We start from the raw sequence: 20952 nt of genomic DNA, 5'->3' as shown, positions 1-20952 counted from the left end.
TGGACCTTTCCTTACCAGTTACCGTATCAGGAGTAAAGTTCCCTACAAAACCTATGTGGCGATCTTTGTGTGCTTTTCGACGAAAGCAATACATATGGAATTAGTTTCCGATTTAAGTGCAGATGCGTTTATATACTGTCTCAAACGATTTATAAACCGGCGAGGCGTTCCACATCGAATTTACTGTGACAACGCAACAAATTTCGTGGGGGCTCACAACAAATTGCAAGATTTTTACCATCGCTACTTGTGCGATCAAAGTCGAAAGGAAATTTCCGACTTTTCGTCCATCACAGGTTTCGAATTCCATTTTATCCCACCGCGATCGCCGCATTTCGGTGGGCTCTGGGAAGCTGCTGTTAAATCAGCAAAGCAACTTTTTACCAAATACTTATCCCAAGGTGGTCTCACGTATGAGGAACTCTTGACAGTCATAGTTGAAGCAGAAGGCATTCTTAACTCTCGTCCATTGGTAACAATGTCAAACGATCCTAATGATGGAAGCGTCTTGACGCCATCTCACTTTCTCATTGGTGAAGCGATTAGGAGCGTACCCGAACCCAATTGTGACACCAACAATCTATCATATTTATCACGATGGCAACGCATCACCCATATAAAAAATCTGTTTTGGCAACAATGGCGGCGTGACTACCTCCATGAGCTGCAGCAGCGATCCAAATGGCTAACTGACCAAGCTAACGTAGAACTTGATCAGCTTGTACTTTTATATGAAGATAATATACCATCTAACCAGTGGCCATTAGGCCGAATTACGAACGTTATCCCAGGTCCAGACAAAAAGGTCCGAGTGGTGGAAATTAAAACAGCAAAGGGAATTCTTCGCCGACCAGTTCATAAACTAGCCCCATTACCATCAGGATATTGAAAGGATCCTTTCAACGGGGGCAGGATGTTCAATCGGAATTGACTGGTCACAAATGTTAGGTATAGTATGGTAACGCCATGGCCGGGGATAATTCCCAATCACAAGCAGCATTGGTTGGCCTATTGTGCTTTAAGCTATTCATTTTTTCTTTTTTATCATTGTAATTTGCTGACAGTCGTTTTCGTACATTGCTTCAATAAAGTTCGTGTATTCTTAAATCATATTTCTCCTTTTTTTATTAACAAGAAACACCAGCTGAAATGCTTTTTGGTCAAAATTTCGGATACCTGGTGAACTTGTTGCCTCAACTGCTGAGAAGACAATTTCAAAAGATATTTTGAATGGTTTACGCCAAAATTTTAGAAATTTCAAATCAGATCTTGAACATAATCAAAATTCTTCTAGTGAATATGATCCAAAAATTTACAAAATTGTTAATATGTTTTTGCACACGTGCTTAACAAACATTTCTTGCAAAAGATGTTAAAAATTTTAATGTAGAAATAAATAATGAAGTTAGAAGTTTTCCTATTTTCGTTTAAAACCAGCAATGGTGAATACAACACAATTCGCTAACAGAAAAACTAAAAAGAAAGTTATATTTAATTTGTTTAACAATTAATCTAATAAAACATTAACTTATATTCAAACCAACATTTTAAAATATTATCTTCTGATCGTCTACACTATACTACCACAAAATTATTAAGGTTAATTTAATTTATACGTACTTGTCTTTAGTCCCATCCTTTTCAAAGAACCCTTCATATAGCACAAATTTGTTGGTTTGAGGAATAATAGTTTCGAGACCATAATATTTCTTCAGAAACTTCAATAGTTTTTCCGATGGTCTGTCTACCGTGCATTTTACTGGAATCCAATTTTCTTCAGCGAGCATAAAATCAAATATTCGTTTCCCCAATCCAGTTCGCTGCCGTGTTTCATGAATGTAAAAATCTAGTATACAAGGAGCTTGGTCAACTTTTCTGGTATCACCCACATTATCAAAAAGGTACAAGTTTTTGGCACCAACTTTGAGAAGTCCTATTACAACATCGCTGAAAATATATATGTATATATATAAATATATATATTGTGGCGAATATTAGTAGTTCTATACATCACTATGCTGCTACTAAATAAATCCACAGCAACAATAAAGCAAGCGGCCACACTTATGTACTTGTACACATTAGAGCAAGCAGCCACACTTATGTACATGAACACATTAAAGCAAGCAGCCACACATACATACACATAACCAGCAGCTTGAAGCAGAGATATTATTTCACATACACATATGTAGTCAGCAGATAAGAGTGAAGAAGAAAGAGGAACAATCACAAATCACACACAATAAAGAACGTTTTGTTCTACTGAATTTTTGAGTTATTTATTCTATAGTTCAGAGATTCGAACAATAGCAAAAAGTGAAAAATATTCGGAATTTCCCAAAATTCGTTACAAATATATATACATATATGTATATATATATATATATACATGCATATCTGAAATTTTTGAATTCAATTTATATATTTTGTCTGTCAAACCATGGTTCAATAACAAGAGGTTTCGGATGTAGCTTGTTTAACAATATGAAGCTTCGCACTCATGGTTTTCTTTGGAAGGAGGGAGAAAGGGGAAAATTGTAATCCTTCAACCCATTTATGGGCGAAAGCTACTTCGTTCTCCAGAAGGACCTGATCCATCGACCGTAGGTCACAATTTCTCGTCGCACACGGGAACCAAATCAAAAGGACCGGAAGTCAACGCCATGCAAGGAGCTTCTCCGGCTGTTACTCCAAAGGCAAGACAGGAGAAAACTAAAACAGGCACTACTTCTACATCTACAAAATCCTCACGCCTCAGGAGGAATCGCAAATAAGTTGACCAAACTAGGGAGATCGATTGATGATCTGTTTGTGTTCTTTAAAGGGCGAAATAATATACCCGCCGAAAATTAAGCGCTTAGCCTTCATAATCAAGGCATTATACAGCGATCCGCGCTTGAGGTAAAGGACTTAAAGAAGAAAATAATATCCAGTGATAAGTCTAAGAATGGAAGTTCGCCACCCCTAGGGAGCTTCATATACACAACGAGGGGGAATATTTCCCAAAAAGGGGACCACATAAAAGCTGAAAAATCAATATCTGCTAAATTTGTTAGTTTAAACTAAAATAGCACAAAAAGGCCCTCATCCTCATCCACAAACAGCTGGCAAAGCCTTATGACAATAATGTTTGCCAGGGAGACGCACTCCACTCTGGCACAATGTCGATCTGAATACTGTACAAACAGTGGCGTAGTGACGGGGGGAGGGGGGAGGGGGCATCTTTCCCCGGGAACTACTCACAGGGGGCGCCAAATGGTCCGCAAAGCAGAACTTCCTGGATAATTTGTATTTTTATTATAACTAATTTATGGAAAAAATTTGCTGTACTAAAAAATGCATGCATATATCCAGAACACTTGTGACAGGTTGTGGATTAATTGAAAGCAAATATCTTTTTTTCTCACGTTCAACGTTACGATGGGAATTATCAAAAAATGCTTTAGCAAAAACTGTCAAACGTGAATCTGAAACACGATGGAGCAGAAATAGAAGCGGTTACGTTATCATTGATGGGTTAGAGAATGTAGTAGAACAGTATTATGATCTTAAATCATTAGCGACTGAACCATCTGAAATTCGAGACACTCTCTATGAAGAAGTAATAGAAAAAGCGAATTCTCTTTGTGAAAAATTGGATATTGATATAGTAAAACGTAAGCTTCTCAGAAAAATTGTCTAAGTTGAAGCATACTTTCTCTTCTTACTTTTTATTAAATTGGCTGATTCGTATCGCATTTTGACAAGTATCAAGTCGAATTTTAAGTAATGGTACGTATTAATTTAAAAACATATTAACTCGGATGTTTCTTGCTGCTGTAACCGCGAAAACCCCTCACTATAGCAGGCACCTTGTCGTCGGTGTCGTCGGCCGAACTCCATAGCGTCCGACTATGGGGCTGAGCGGTTTACGGCCTGCGTGTACGCCGTTTCGGTTCATAGGTGGGCGGTAGGATGTCGGTGACCAAGAACTGCCAACCCCCTAATCCAGGGTGTTATGCGGGCCGTTCCTATTGGACGATTTGCAGCCATGGGATATATTCGGCTGTATTTGAACCGAGCCTTCCCGATACCGAGCCGCCTCGGGAAGTAATGATGGCCTTACCACAGCAAGGGGCGCTGTTGTGGCAGACGGTTTTTATCCCAATTTTTAACATTAGACCGCTGAGCCCGCCTTGTGGGCAGGTGGTCGTACGACCAAGATGAACTCAAAAATTTTAAAAGAAGGTAAAGAGAAGGAAAAGGCGATGGTGTCGCAAGGAAGAGGAAATCGCTATCGGAAAGGAGCGGCATACTAGCCCGGACAAAGAACTAATGTTAGAACGGAAACAGCGAAATAGGGAGCTTAAGAGCAGCGCTTGGGCCCAGTGGATCATCCAACCAACGATGAGAGCGATCGCTTGGCATGGGCCCGTGAGACAGTGGAAGAATGTCGAAGACAGTTCACTGACGAAAACTTTGCTGCGAGCAACGCAGCGATCGGCTGAAACTAAACAAGCCTGCTTTTAAGAGCCAAAAGCGGGACGGTGAACGCCCCAGTCCAAGAACCATGAGGGGAACTAGCCGGAATGACAGGAACCAAACCTCAAAATCTGCAAAGTCGATCGAAGAGGGAATTATATCTAAGTTCTGGAATGTCATGTACCTCAAAAGCTGTACTACAGGAAGAGAAAGGCAATAGTGGCTTGAGAAGCAAAGACACAAGTGTTAATAAGCTAAAGGGAGATAACAATCAGACTCCAGCTTACTCGATGATACTAAAGGGAACTAACGCTGAGACTTCGGTTTTCACCGAGAAGAAGATGAACGAAGTTGCGAAGCAGTCCCTGGCTGTGGCACTACTAGATTTCTGCAAACCCAATGGGCAGATGTTAACCGAAAGGTGGAGATCTGTAGAAGCGGAGCTGATAAGTATCATGATCAAAATGATGCACGATGAACCGAACAGACCGCTACCAGCCTTCGAAACAGCTGGATGGCACAATGTGGTTAAACTGATGACCTGCATCAATAACGCGACTTTAGAATGGCTGCAGAGAGTTGTTTCAGACCTTCAAAAACAAGAAGGATCAAGGTTGAAGCTGGTGGATAGAGCACTGATCCCCACGATACAAAGGCCAAGGTTTGGATCCCCGAGTGGTAAAGGCGGAAGACACGCTTAACATGCTGCAGCGGCAGAACTCGATCATACCAAAACGGGATTGGAAGGTACTCCACGTATCCCGGCCCGTTGAGGGGGCCAGTCCTACATCCTCCAAATTAATAAGAAATCGGATGATCTGTTTATTGTAATGATCAAATATAATCGATCGACAATATATTTTTAATTCATCAAGAATTAAAGTTTTATTGATTAATATTAAGTACAATTATTTATATTTTGAATACAAAAATTTTCATTAACAAAAGTATACATCATAAATTATTTTAAAAAATTTAAAATATATACATTCAAAGTACATAGATGCATAATAATGAACCCTATATTTACTCCCCCTCCAGTGAAACGATAAATTCAACAAACATTAATTAAAATTAAAAGTAATATGCTTTTTTGTGGTCCTTTTGTAAAAATGCATGTATTTTGCGTGGTGTTATTTATATGTGCTGGTTTAAGTAAATCTATTGAAACTATTTTGATTTTATTCCATATTGAATCCTAAAAGTTTTTTTAAATTTGGAAATAACTTTAAATGGGCCTTCAAAAGTGCCTGTAAATTTGTTTTATTTAAAATTTTAACACAAACATATTCACAATTAGTTAAAGAATTTGCTACAAAACTGTATTCTTTATTGTGATAAAATATTTTTGATCGAACGATTGAAAAATATTCCCTTAGTTTAGAGAGAGTTTCATTTATATTATCAATTTCATTATTATTATTAGATACAATTAGTTCACCAGGCAGTCTTAACGTTTGTCCGTAAACAAGTTCAGCAGAGGAACATTTAAGGCATTCCTTAATTGCAGTTCGTAAACCTATAATAATCCAAGGTAAAATATCTGACCAATGTATTGAATCATCAGTCGCTGTAATTGAGGTTTTTAATGTTCTATGGAATCTTTCTATTATTGCATTTCATTGTGGATGATATGGAGAAGTATGTACTTTATGTGAACCTTGATCAACTGTTATATTAAGTGGAGGAATATAATTTTGTACAAATGTAGTTGCAATAGTGTTTGTTGAAATATCTTTAAGTGGATATGCTTCAGGCCAACGTGTATGTCTATCAATAATAGTTAAAATATATCGATTTTCTTTTGAAATTGGTAATGGTCCAACAATATCCATATGAATATGTTGAAAACGACCAGAAGGTATATCAATGTTTTTAACTGGAGTTTTTGTATACTTTGAAATGTTAGATTTTGGGCAATTAATACATGTTGTTGTCCAATTATTAATTTCTTTTCGTATATTTGGCCAAAAATATTTTGATTGAATTAGACGTCTAGTTGTTCGAACACTATGATGTGATAAAGAATGAATTTTATCGAAAATAATTGTTCGCATAGAATTTGGAACAAATGGTCTAAATGGTTGTTGAGAAGTATTACACCAAATATTTGATTAAGAACTTGTATGTTAATTTGTTTCAAATTATTAATAAAAATTTTATCAGATAATATATCAGAAAGATTTTTATCTTTTTGTTGCTCTTCATATAAAATTTGAAAATTAATAGTTTTAGTTGAAATATCATAAATATCAGGAGTTCTAGATAGTGTGTTTGCAACAATATTTTCTTTTCCCGAAACAAATTTAATATCACTAATGAATTGAACTATGTATTCAAGATGCCGAATCTGACGAGGTGATCTATCTGTTTTTGAATTTAGAATATGAGTTAATGGTTTATGGTCAGTATAAACAGTAACAATTCTACCTTCTAAAAAATTTTTAAAATGTTTCATAGAATTGTAAAGCGCTAAAAGGTCTCTGTCAAATGTTGAGTAATTCATTTCAGTTGGTGTTTATTTACGTGAAAAGTAAGCAAGTGATTCTAAGTTGTTGTTGCTAATTTGTTGCAAAACTGCTCCAACTGCTATGTTTGATGCATCTACTGCAAGTGTAAGTTGAAATGTGTAAGTAAAGTTTTTTGAGTAAAAAGTTTTTTAACATTTTCAAAAGCTGTTGAAGTCTTCTCAGTCCAATTTATTTGCTTTAGTTTGTTTTTAATTGTAAATGTTAACATTTCGTGTAGAGGACAAAGTTTTACGGCTAACATTTTAACATATCTATGATAATAATTTACCATGCCAAGAATTTTTTGTAATTTATTAATAGAAATTGGTTTTTCAAAATTAGTGATGACTTCAATGCATTCTAAAGAAGGTCTAATACCTTGAGAAGAAATTTCGTAACTGAGAAAATCTGATTTAGTTACAAATCTGATTTAGTCCAAAGAGACATTTATTCGGTTTAATATTTATATTATATTTTTCGAGTCTTTGAAATACAGATTTTAAATGTTCAATATATTGAACTTCATTATCACTAGCAACAAGTATGTCATCAATGTAAATAAAAACAAAATCTAAACTTGAAAATACTTCATTAATAAAACGTTGAAACGTTTGAGCACTGTTTCGAAGACCAAATGGCATACGTATAAACTCAAATATGCCAAATGGAGTAGTAATTGCTGTTTTGTGAATGTCTTCTTCTGCCATTGGAATCTGGTGATATTCACGAACAAGATCAATTTTTGAAAAAATTTGTTTATTTTTTAAATCTGTATTTTGTCAGGAATATGAGGTAATGGATATCTATCTGGTATTGTAATAAAATTAAGTCGCCTATAATCTCCACAAGGTCTCCAGTCACCAGGTTCTTTTTTTGGGTCAAAATGTAGGGGAGCAGCAATATGAAAACTAGAAGGTCTACAAATACCTGTTTTAATTAAAAATTCAAACTCTGTTTTAGCTATTTTTAATTTAATTGAGTCAAGACGACGAGGTTTAGAAAAAGGTAAAACACCTTTTGTTTCAATGCGATGAACCGTTTGATGTTGCACATGTTTAGTGTAATCTGGTTCACAAGTAATTGAAGGAAATTGATTTAAAATGTTGGCAAATTTATTTTCCGAAAAAGATATTTTAATCGAATATATTTCATAAAAACCAGAAGAACCCGAAACTTTTAATTTAGTTTTTAAATCTGTGATATCTTTGTTTTTCATATTAACTAATATACCAAATTTTTCTATAAATTTTGCACCAATAAAAGGAGTATCAATGTCAGCTAAAATAGAAGGAAATTCGAAATCACGTCTTAAACCTAAATAAATTTTTAAAAGTTTCGTTCCAAATCTTTGTATATTAGATCCATTAGCAGCCGTCAAATTGATATCAGAATTACGTTTGTAAGATTTGAATTTTGAAGATGGAATAACAGAAACTATTGCGCCAGTATCAATTAAAAATGACAATTTATTAAATTTATCATAAATAAATAGGCGGCGAGATGGTTTATTCTTAATTTTTAAAGAATTTTTATTTGAGTTATTTGAATTAAAATTGCATGGCTTAATAAATTTAGTATCATTATTTAAAATTTACGATGATACCAACAAATTGTTTGATGGTTTACTTCTAGATCTAGAAAAATTTCTTGATTTAGATCTTCTATCTTTAGATCTAGATCGAATTTGTTATTCGCTGATATCAGAAGTAATTTTATTTAAATTTTGGTATATAGCTGTGGTTAATTCAGTCAAATTTTTAATTATTGTTCTAAAACGTTATTGTTAATGCTTGTTATTGTAGAAGATTTTGAAGATTGTGGTTTGTTAATCAAATTGAATAATTTGTCTGCTAAAACAAGTATTTCCTCTTTATTTTAATTATTACTAGAGGTTAAATGAGTTGTATTGCAAGAGGTAATTTTCGAATCCAAAGTTTAAAAATTAATGCTTGACTAACAATTGAATCAGAAGCTATAAAAGATTTCATGAATCTAAATAATTCAGATGGTGAACGATCCCCAAGTTCTGTTTTTGAAAATAATTGTTCCAATCTTTTCTCTTCGCTAAGAGAAAATCTTTCACACAAAATCTTTTTAATTGTAGCATGTTGGTTAATGTTGGGGGAGGATTAATTACGTCAAAAATTTTTGAAATAGTATCTCGTTGAAGTGTTACAAGGATATTTTTAAAATTTTAAATTATCATCGTTTATGTTATTAATTTCAAATTGTCCTTCAACAAGTAAAACCCAAGCGTCAGGACATTCTTGCCAAAATGAAGGTAGTTTAATAGATTTAACTACATTTTGTCTTGAGTTTAAATTGTCTTCTATTGTTGTTGCTGGATGTGAGTTTTGTGTTATATTTTGATCTATCGTGTTCATAGTGTTATTTTTGTTTTGGTTTTATAAATTTGTTAAATTACGGGTACGAATGGGTGAATAAGAAAGTATTCTTTAATAAAATAAAAATAAAAATTTCTCAAGAAAGGGAGTTAACAAAAAGATAATAGTAAGATTGTAGATAATAGATAATATTAAATTATTAAAAGATGGAAATTTAAAAATTAAATAAATATTTAATATAAATTATTAATTTTGTTAAATATTATACATTTGAAATTTTAATTATATATATACATATGCAAATGTATATTAAATTTGTTGAAATTTTGATTGTTGAAATTATTATGACGTTCCCGTTATTCATAAAATTTAATTTGTTGAAATTTTGATTCTTATTTAATATAAATTGAAATATGATTATTTTTCTTATTTGCGTAGAGGGTGTTAAAGGTCACAAATGATTCCAACAAAAAGGTACAACATATGATGATGTTGTTCGCTGAACGGTTTACATAGTGTACACTCAATTAACAATCGATTATGTACAATTCTTATCACAATTTTCACACAAAAATTCGTCTGCTACAAGCGAAAATATGTGGTCAACTTTTATAAATTTTCTTTCGATGATATGTGCGTGGAACAAAACGCACGAACAAGCGAATGCATGTATGATAATTGCTTCTGGTTATTTTAAATTTTTTTTGTGCATGAAATCTGCTAATTATAGGTAAAACACACACATGCACATAATTGTCTGCAATCGTATAGCGAAAAAAAAATATTTCTTTACAATTTGGTTTCGCGTTTTCCGACTATGGTCAATTAGTTGCCGAAATATGTATTTTAGATTTATGTTTGTATGTATTTCTCTTGTAATGTTGCGTACCATTGTATTTAATTTTTAATATTAAATGTTTGTATTGTTACGAATATTAGCAACACTAAGGGGTACTGTCATCTCTAAGCGATGCTAAGCAGTGACTTGTATGCACACCATTAAATAAATTATTATGTCTACCCATATGTCCATACGAGCAGCGGAGAAGAGACGCACAAACACATGTATATATCTTATCTGAGATGCTCACAGAAGAAGGCAATAATTTACTCAAGTATATGCGCGCCTATGAGAAGCTATAAACATAGTTTGAGAAGCAATGAAAGTAGCTGATAACTAACTAGTAAATTCTAGAATAGAAAAGCCTAGAAGTATGCAACGAGGAAATCAGAGAGTATAAAAGACGGCAACAGTAGAGGCACGACAATCAGTTTCATTTAAGCAAGCTATTGGTTGTGAAGTATCAGTGTTATTGTGAAGTACTTTAATAAAGGCCATTTTGCATTATTAAATATTGGAGTTATTTATTCAACAGTTTAGCGATACGAACGTTAGTAGAAGGTTGCGAATAAGAGGATTTGCAGTAAATTCGTTACAGTATATTGTTACGTAGTAGGATCGCTTGATGGCCAAATGTATTGTAATGATCAAATATAATAGATCGCCAATATATTATTAATTTATCAAACATTTAAGTTTTATTGATTAATACCCTGCAGTCAAACCAACTAGGTGTATACTAGAAGAATACTAATTTGCCAAAAATCCCAACCAGTATGAGTTCTGTAATTTTTCCACATTAACAACTGGTATTTTATCAATATCAATTGACAGTCCCTGCATCAGCATCATACCAATTGACAAACTAGTCATTATATACCCATCATAGTACCAGATGCCATACTAGTCACCATACCCATCAGGGTCATACCAATTAACACACTAGTCAGTCTTTTCGCCAGCATTATACCAGATGACATACTAGTTATTATATACAACAATAGCATACCAATTGACATACTAGTTATTGTATTCAACATCAACATACCAGTTGGCATACTACTCAGTCTATGCATCATTGTAATACCAGTTGACATATTAGTCGATATTTCCATCAATATCCTACTAGTGTCAGTACGACAGTTTTTGATGACCAACTTCATTGAATTCAGTTTAACGACATTTCATAAAATGATACCAAATACAACTTAAGCTTAGAATTAACATTTCAGTACAAAGTAAAGAGAGAATGAATGAGCAGATAATAGCTGTGTTTTTTTCACGTCTATATACGTTTACGCTTAAACTTTATATGGACTGCTAAGCGACAAATTTTAAATACACCTCTGAAATTGCTACGCATAAAATTAGTACTACTAAATTTCAATAAGCATTATACTCAAATGTAACTGAAATATGTGTCCATGTTTCACCCTCTGCACTAATTCCATGTATTCTATGCGCGTCCACTATCTATCACAACTGATTCATATATATGTTATACAGAGAAATACAACAGAGGGTTGTGTATCCGCTTTTCGGTACACCCTGTAGGCGTTTTTTTTCACGCGCAAACGAAACGTATAGGCATGTAAAAAAAAAACACGGCTTTTTTTCTCATCTATTATTACGCCAGCTTTAAGGGCAAAAACATCACCAGCAACCAAACCATACGCATTCTGTGCAAAAGTATCTTAATCCCGGTATCTGGACGTGTTGGGCAGCATTAGTGGAAGGATGCTGCTACGTGCATGCGTGGGCGTGTACAAGTGATGAAACGAAAGCGCATGCGTGGGTGTGTGCGTGTGGAAAAACGAAAGCAAAGTACGTAGGTGTGTGGTGTGTTTGAGTGAAATGTAGGGAATTCCGTTTAGATACGGGTATGTGAAGATTTAACCGAAACTCAGAAGTTCATTAGAAAAGTTATCTCAATAGTGCGTGGTCGTGCTGCGGAAAAGTCGCATGTGAAAGCAGTCAAGTCACCAAAAAAAAAAGAAAATTATATATATATATTTTTTTTTTATGTGAAAAAAAAAAATACCGATACAGTCCTACCGTTTTAGCGGCTTTCTAAACACTTTATTAAAGAAACTGCAAACCCAGGGAAGAAGAAAAAAAACCCCTTCAACATCCTGCTACCGGTAAGTGTAATACAGTTCTAAAAATTCTTTTTATTTTAAAATTGTTAAATTACATTTTTTGGTTGCTCACTTTAAATTTAAATAAAACCTTTTTTTGCATGAATTTAAGTCACTCAAATTTCAATCAAGTATAAAAATAAATCGTAAATTTCCTTTTTTGTCTTGGTTTTAAATAGTTTTATAAGAAATTAAATATGCACTAAAATTAAACCCACTTTTATATAAACCTTTTTTTCATCTTTAAATTAATTTTTTTTATAAAGTAGATTTTTGTGCATAAAAGAAAGCATGTGTGTAAACCAAAGGTGTTATAAACTAAAAGCAATTTTAAATGGTGAAGAAAAATTAATAAAAATTGTGATGAAATGAAAATGGTGTAAAACGTGATTTTAAATAAAATAAATTTTTGATTAAGAATTATAATTTGTTTAAAATAGAATGTAAAAGCAAATAAAACCTGCGTAAGATACAAATAAAATAAAATAATAAACAAAATATGTGTTTAAAATAAAAATAAATAAAAATAGAAGAAAAAAAACTAAAATTAGCATTAAAAATAAGAAAAGAAAAAACTCAAAATTAAACCAAAAATAAAATTTATTTGATATAAAATGTAAATTAAACTAAAAATAAAATTAATACAAAAAGAAAAATTAAATTTATATTAAATTAAATTTAGTTAAAGTAAAATCAAAATTAAATTAAATTAAAGTTTAAAATTAACGCAAAAGTAAATTAAACTAAATCTACCTAAAATAAAATCAAAATTTAAATAAATTAAAGGTGTTGAAAATAAAATCAAAAGTAGCTTCAAATAAATTAGTTCGAAATAAAAGCAATAGTAACCTAAAGTTGATTTAATTGAGAAAAAATTCAAAAATTAAATTAAAATAAATTTATTTAAATTAAAAGTAAAATTAAATTAAATTAAAATAGAATCAATAGTAATTTAAAGTAAAATTGCTAAAAGTAAAGGCAAAAGTAAATTACATAACACCGTTTGTAAATAAATTGGAAAATTGAAATGAATAAAAGCTTTTTTTTTTTGAAATGAAATTGGAATTAAACTAAATTAAATTTATTTAAAATAAAACTAAAAATTAAGCCTAAATAAACTTTTTCTAAATTACACATTAAATAATATTCAGCTAAAATTAAAAAGAACAAGAGGTTTAGCCAATATGAAAGTTAAATTTTTTTGCATTTGATATACATATGTACATACCGACAAATAGACATATAAGCCAAAGTTCGGTATCGAAGATACTCAACCGAACTTGGGAAAATATGGCTATGTGAGGTATATACATATGTACAAATTTTGATTTTTTGTCATGGTTTTTTTTTTTATTTTGCAGAATTCTCTGGCGGGACGAAGGAAACGGGCCAGAATACTTACCCGCATACATCATTACCCAGAGCGACCGTAGGAACGGCGGAATATTGGGACCGCCGATCAGTAAAGTTCGGAGAAGGGAGAGAGAGAGCGCAAGAGAGAGGATCGGCCAAAGTGACCGAAAGTGGTGGGTAGACAGCAGCACCGACGCAACGTCAAGAAGCGACAACAGCAGCAGCAACACAGCGACGTCACCATCGCCGACGCCATCAACATCGAATGCCCAAGGAGGGCATGAAATGGCATTTGAATACACATTTTTTTATCGGAATTTTCCTTTTTTTATGGATTTTTGCACTATTTTGCCTCACCCTCTTTTTTTGATTATGATTATTAATATTAACTTTGTAATTTTTTTTATTATTGATTTTTGTCAATAGTTTTTTTTTATATCATAAAATAAATAAATGTAAGGCGCGATAACCTCCGAAGAGATCTAAGGCCGAGCTTCTCTTCCAATTTGCGTCGTGCTCCTCTTGATTTTTCCCTACAAATGGGCCGGACGGGACCTACATGTTTTATGCCGACTCCGAACGGCATCTGCAAGGCAGATGAGTTTTCACTGAGAGCTTTTCATGGCAGAAATACAATCGGAGCGCTTGCCAGACACTGCCGAGGGGCGACCCCGCTTAGAAAAATTTCTTCTAATTGAAAAATCTTATTTCTAAAATTTGATGTTGCTTTGCCCGGGAGTTGAACCCAGGGCATACGGTGTGATAGGCGGAGCACGCTACCATCACACCATATCATATATTCATTTATTTTGTTCACTTCAGCATTTCTTTTTACATTTAGGTCGTAGTAATTTTTCTTAAGTTTTCCTAATTAGGGTTATATTCAACAATACATTAGCCCTAGCGTTTAATTGCCGATTTGGAGCTTCTCTGCTCGATTTTTTTTGTAATTCTTTCTTTCTCGTTTTAAACTTTCTATTTTTTTCGGCTTTTTTTCTATATTTCTTTGTCACTTACAGCTTTCGCGTTTTCCTCTTGGTTTCTTTATTTTGTTAAATCTGCGCGTTTACCCACTCGCCGCCCGCTATCTCGAGTGAGTGATCGCGGTGACGTTTCAAAATTTCATTGAACCTTTGCTCAGGCAGTAAATGGTATTTTTATGAGTAGGCAAAGACATATGCATGTAAATTTCCCTTCCTCACAGGTGCCCGCAGCTTGAAGGCGCCTACAATGCTGATGTGCTGAGATCAGGTGCGTGAGAAAATTGACAATACTATTCGTGTTCCATTTCTTTACATATATGTCAATGACCGATATACCTAATGCCTTAGCCTAGGTCAGGGATTTACTTTTAATTTTAGCTGAATTTTTGCCACATATATATAAATTTGTTTTTTCTTTGCAATTTTAAAGATATTAAAAGACATAGATAGATACGGCGACCATTAGGGTGTGTCTGTTCGCGTACATCAGATTATTTTTCTTGTTAACTTCTTTTTCATCAAATATATTTTTATTGTCTTTTTGGTATCAAATACCAAGTTTAAATAATATACGGGTTCTTGCTTGTATATCGGTTGTTAAAAGCGATAGCTATTGGATTTTTGAGTAGCATATTGTTATTTCGACTAATTTTCAAATTTTTTTATTTTGTTTTTTTTTGGATAATTCATATTTTTGGAATTTTTATATTGGAATTGTTAGAATTTAAGCTTTTTATAGATTTCTTATAACGATTTAGAATTTTATGAGTTGAGCTTTTTGTTGATCACTGCAATGGAGGACTACTTTTTGGATCTTTGGTGTGGGTGTTGCTCTGGGATTAAGAGGGGTCGTAGGGGTGATGGCCTAATAGACTGGTAGACAGACAGACTTGAGTCAGGTTTGGGGGCGCCGTAAAACTAGAAGAGTCAGCACGGCGCCCATGGCTTCGCGGAAGATACGCCAAGAGGGTGGGCAGACTCCACCTGACTAGACAGAGCTCCACCTCACCCCACCCCATCCGACGAGCTAGCAGAGGCTCGCCACCATGCAACACGCCACCTCTGCTGACCACTGAAAGCCAGCTACATAACACTATATACGTTTATGCTAAAGCTACAAACTTTAAATACACCTCTGAAATAGCTACGTATAAAATTAGTACTACTAAATTTCAATACGCATTATACTCAGATGTAACTGAAATATGTGTCTATGTTTCACCCTCTGCACTAATTTTATGTATTCTATGCGCGTCCACTATTTATCACAACTGATTCAGCTATATGTTATACACAGAAATACAACAGAGGGTTGAGTCTCCGCTTTTCGCTATACCCTGTTGCTGTAGCTAGTTGTTTAACCACAGCCACTAGATGGGTTTCCTAAGCATTACCTAAGCGAGGATAGGCCTATTTTTTTCACGCGCAAACGAAACGTATATGCGTGTAAAAAAAAAAAAAAACTCCGCTAATAATAGAAGTGAGAGGACAGGGCTGCCAGTGAACATGAAAGTGCACGATGACACTAGTTAATATTGTAACGAATTTACTGCAAATCCTCTTATGAGGTGGCTTTGGTCAAAGGCTGAGGTATGCTCAAGTCAATCCAGAGTCGGATGGAGGTCCCACTTCCCCCACCTAAATAAATACACAGTAAATTAGTGTTTTGATTTCGAACACACACACACACGCGGCTCTTAGGCTAAAATATCCACAACCTTGAATCCAGGAGAGAGAGAGAGAGAGAGAGAGAGATGTTCACTAGGTAGTGTCGCTGGCAATATAGTGTAACCCAAGGACGACGGCTCTCCACAGAGAGAGGGAGATAAAGTGCTAGCTTAGCGGTGGCTGAGATGGTGAAGACGACGGTGGCTCTCGCTAAGGGGTGCTATCGGCGGTAGTTAGGATCACGCCCGAAGAGAGAGTACTGAGTGACGGTTGCTCTCACCAAATAGCTTTGACGACGGTGGTGGCGAGACTTCGGGATGGGATGTCCGAGGATCGGGATCGTGGTGATGTACCTACGGCGAAGTGTGTATTAGTATGAGGCTAACTAACTACAATATATTGGCTCGGGTATTCGGCTAGGGTAGTAGGGGAGTTTGTCCCGCCGCAGGCGTTGGGAAGTGTTCCCCTCTTACCTGAGCCGTGTATCCGTGCATTACCCTTCCTCTGAGTAATAGGGGGGGTGAGTCCCGTCTTACTCAGAGGAGATGATAACAAAATATTAGGGTTGCCCAATAGGCCGCGGGGGGGAAGTACCATCGGCAGAACCGACCTTGTAACTTTACCCCCCCTCGACCCAAAGGGAGTCCCTGGAATATGGGTAAGGCTGCCCAATAGGCCTGGGGGAAGTACCATCGGCAGAACCGACCTTGTAACTTTACCCCCCGTCGACCCAAAGGGAGCCCCTATAATGTATTTATATTGGCTCGGGCAGTCTGCCAGGGTAGTGGGGAAATCCGCCCCGCCACTGGCGTTGGGACGGGTTTCCTTCCTACCCGAGAAGGCTGCTCGTGCACTACCTTTCCGATGAGTATTAAGGGGTGTAAATCCCGTCTTACTCACCGGAAATGTGGGTAAACCTGCGGGGTGTCCGATAAGCAGGGGGGCGTACCATCGGTGGAACCGACCTTGTAACGCACCCTCCTAACCCAAAGGGCACCCCTTGTCGACCGCCAGTGGCGGCCGACACGCACTTCACCTACGGCGAAGTGTGCCTGCTGTATTCCGGCCAATCATTTTATTCATAGGTAACTATGATCACGTTGGGAATTATGATCGCATTGTCACGCACAGCGCGCCACGAATGAAAATTCCCAAGCATTGTGCGTTAACCATCGCTGGCTTGCTTTGTGCTTGCGCGATGGTTGTTGGGCCGGTATGTATGTATATATGTATTTCGGTACATACACTACTAGGGGTGGGCAGTAAATGGAAAATATGATGTTAGGGGTGGGCGCTAAATAAGAAATAGATATTGTGACGTAGCATTTGCTACGTTACACTCTTATTTGCAACCTCTGCTAAGTTCGAATCACTGAACTGTTGAATAGATAACTCCAATATTTAATAATGCAAAATGGCCTTTATTAAAGTACTTCACAATAAATAACTCTACTATTGCCCGACAGAAAGCTTGCTTAATCGAAACTGATTATTGCGCCTCTACTGGTGTCGCCTTCTATACTCTGATTTCCTTGTTCGCATATTCTAGTCGCTTCCATTTCCAGAATTTACTAGTTGGCCATCAGCTATCAAATTTCTCAACTGTAACTACAGATGCATGATTTTATAGCTTCTCTCATTGCATACTTTCGGGAGTATCTCAGATATATGCATGTGGTTGTGTGTTGCTTCTCAGCTGTGTATACGTACATATGTGTAGACATAATGATTGATTCGTCTATGTAGATACAAGTGACTGTCTGCTTTATTGTTGTTGTGACTTCATTTACTTAGCATCAGACTAGGGATGTGAGTGTCACTCATACCCGTTACACTGCCCGATCGTCCCGATCAGACCAATCTCTCGATCTAAACGCTGCTAGCATCTCCAAATGTACCACTCTTCTACTCCGTGGTTTCCCAATGGTTTGTATGCGGTAGATTACATCACTGATCCTCTTCACAACTCTGTACGGGCACCGATATTTGGATGGAACACCTTTCCGCCGGTGAGGGTTGTATAGAAGTACCAAATCTCCCTCCAAGAAACCTTCCGAATTAAAGTTCTTGTCATGCCTGTGTTTAATCTTACTTCTCATTACCCTGGGCCGTTCCCTCACACTCTGTTGCTTGGCCAATAATAATAATAATAATAATGCCCAACGGATTAAACCCTCCAAAGCCCGCCCGACCGGCGCGAGGGGCGCATCCGCATGACGCACGGATTTGTTATTGCCGAGTTGTTGATAGGCGGAGGTTTGTTAAGCGTCGAGATCTAAAACTGCTCAGCTACATAATAAAAATCATCAGCTGAGTACTATACATAACAGTTAGAAATTACATAGAAATTATACATATATATACTACATTGTTAAATAAGTGAACATTTTTAATTTATTTGATTTTTTTTTTTCCTAAGAGTTAAGATAGGATAAGACAGTTTTCTTTATGGTAAAAAGTGAATCCGTTATATTAAATGAATTAGAATGAGTGTTAAAATCATGACACAAACACCGAAAAGATTCATTTAATTCGAAATTAGTTCTACACTGCCTCAAAAGAAGAGGTTTGTAATGTCTTGACACCCGTGATGGGACGTTCAAATTTACTTCGTTCAAAAGAATTGGACTAGAAATCAGTCCATTCAGGAGTTTAACCATAAATATAACGCCTAGCATTTCTCTACGACTTGCAAGAGTTGGAAGATTGATAAGCTTTAACCGACTAGTATAAGGTGGAAGATTATACGCAGAGTCCCACTGAAAATTCCTTAAAGAGAAAAGTAGAAATTGCTTTTGTATTGATTCAAGTCTATCTGCATGAACTCGATATTGTGGATTCCAGACTATTGATCCGTATTCTAGTATCGGTCTAACTAAGGTGATGAAAAGGGCTTTAGTTACATAGGGTCACTAAATTCTTTGGACCACCGTTTCACGTATGAAAGAACACCTCTAGCCTTATTGACAGTAGCATTAATATGAAGGTTGAAACTAAGTTTAGCATCTATCGTGACTCCCAAGTCCTCAAAATAGTTTACTGATAGAAGACAAAAATTATTAATTACGTAAGAGGCTGCTGGCAAAGATCTTCGAGATAGGCACATGAATTTGCATTTATTGAGGTTCAGCGGCATTGAATTTACGTTGCACCAAGTAACTAGGCAGTTTAAATCCGCTTGAAGCAAGGGACGTTCTTCGATAGACGCATAAGACCTAAAAAGTTTTACATCATCAGCCTACATTAAGATTTTGGAATATTTTATAGTGGTACAGATATCATTAATAAATAGCAAGAACAGAATTGGACCAAGGTGGCTGCCTTGTGGGACGCCAGAGGGAACATCGATGACATTTGAAAAAGTATTTTTAAAAATAACTTTTTGCGTTCGACCGCAGAGATACGACGTGATCCACTGGGTGAGACCAGGTTGGAAGCCAAGCCGATCCAGCTTGTAGATAAGTAAGGAGTGGGATACTTTGTCAAATGCTTTACTGAAATCAGTATAAATAACACCTGTGTGAAGATTTTCTCTATATCCCTTAGAAACATGAGTTGTGAATTCAAGTAGATTAGTAATGGTAGATTTGCCTTTACAGAATCCGTGTTGCGGTTCTGCAATCAAAGTAGAAATGGAAAATGTTAGCTGATTGGTAACGATAGCTTCAAACAACTTTGGGATGGCCGACAACTTTGCTATTCCTCGATATTTCTCTACACACGACCTACTACCACTTTTGTGAAGGGGTATGAGAAAAGATTCCTTCCAAGCAGAAGGAAAGACTCCACTTTTTAGGGACATATTGAATAAATCAGTTAGAGGCTGATAAATGTGTTCAGCGCATTTTTTAAGAAAACAAGTGGGAATTAAATCAGGGCCGTACTTGTAAGATTCTTTCAAAGACGTTAAATATGAAAAAACTTCATCCGGATATATTTCTGGAATATTAATAGTGTTAAGTGAGTTAAGCTGAAATGGATATTCATTTGAAAAAGTATTAAATTCATTGGAATAGTTGGACTTGAAAAATTGTGCAAAAAGTTAGCAATATCTTGATCGTCGCTAGACAAATCACCCTGGTATTTTAAAGCAGAGGGAAACCCTTTAACCCTACGTTTAGAGTTCACGAAATTATAGAAAGCCTTCGGATTGCAAGTTATTTTCCTTTTCATCTTACAGATGTACGTATTATAGCACTTTTTGTTTAATTCAAAATATTTATGACGCAAAATAGAGTAATGCAAGTAATCGGAGTGAGAGCCCGACCTTTTGTATAATTTGAAGAAGCGAGATTTTCTGTTTTTTAAGGACTTCAGCTCTTTAGTGAACCATATTTGGACTGATTCGGTAGACACACGTTTTCGCTTAGGTACGTGTTTTTCCAAAATACCGTAAATGGTGGTATAAAAGTCAGAAACATTTTTGTCAATATCTACACCATATTTGGGCCAAGCCACTGTAGATAAAGTTTGATTCAAGTTTAGCCTTCGCGAATTGAAATCTGAAACTAGAGTCGTATTTAGTAGCAATGCTACTCGGAGAATTTCTTTCGAATTCGTATGCTATTTCCAGGGAAGGATGGTAAGGGTCTTCAGGTACAGTAAGAGGTTCACCCCGGCTTAGAGTACATTTTGATGTATCATCGACAA

At 35.5% G+C, this 20952-nt stretch overlaps 1 protein-coding gene across 18 annotated transcripts in view; it reads right to left on the bottom strand.

Moving 5' to 3' along the window:
* Positions 1-20952, bottom strand: part of LOC137253031 (alpha-tubulin N-acetyltransferase 1-like) — a 783286-nt gene that overhangs the window by 365895 nt on the left and 396439 nt on the right. For all 18 annotated transcript variants that reach the window (XM_067789271.1, XM_067789279.1, XM_067789276.1 and 15 more), the window contains one exon: positions 1621-1947. In XM_067789271.1, coding sequence (XP_067645372.1) covers positions 1621-1947 — 327 coding nt within the window. The remainder of the gene's footprint in view (positions 1-1620; positions 1948-20952) is intronic.

The sequence above is a fragment of the Eurosta solidaginis genome, chromosome 5, assembly GCF_040869045.1.
Source record: "Eurosta solidaginis isolate ZX-2024a chromosome 5, ASM4086904v1, whole genome shotgun sequence".
Taxonomy (NCBI): Eukaryota; Metazoa; Arthropoda; class Insecta; order Diptera; family Tephritidae; genus Eurosta; species Eurosta solidaginis.
The sequence above is the reverse complement of the archived record's forward strand: the minus strand, read 5'-3'. Positions and strand labels throughout refer to the sequence as shown.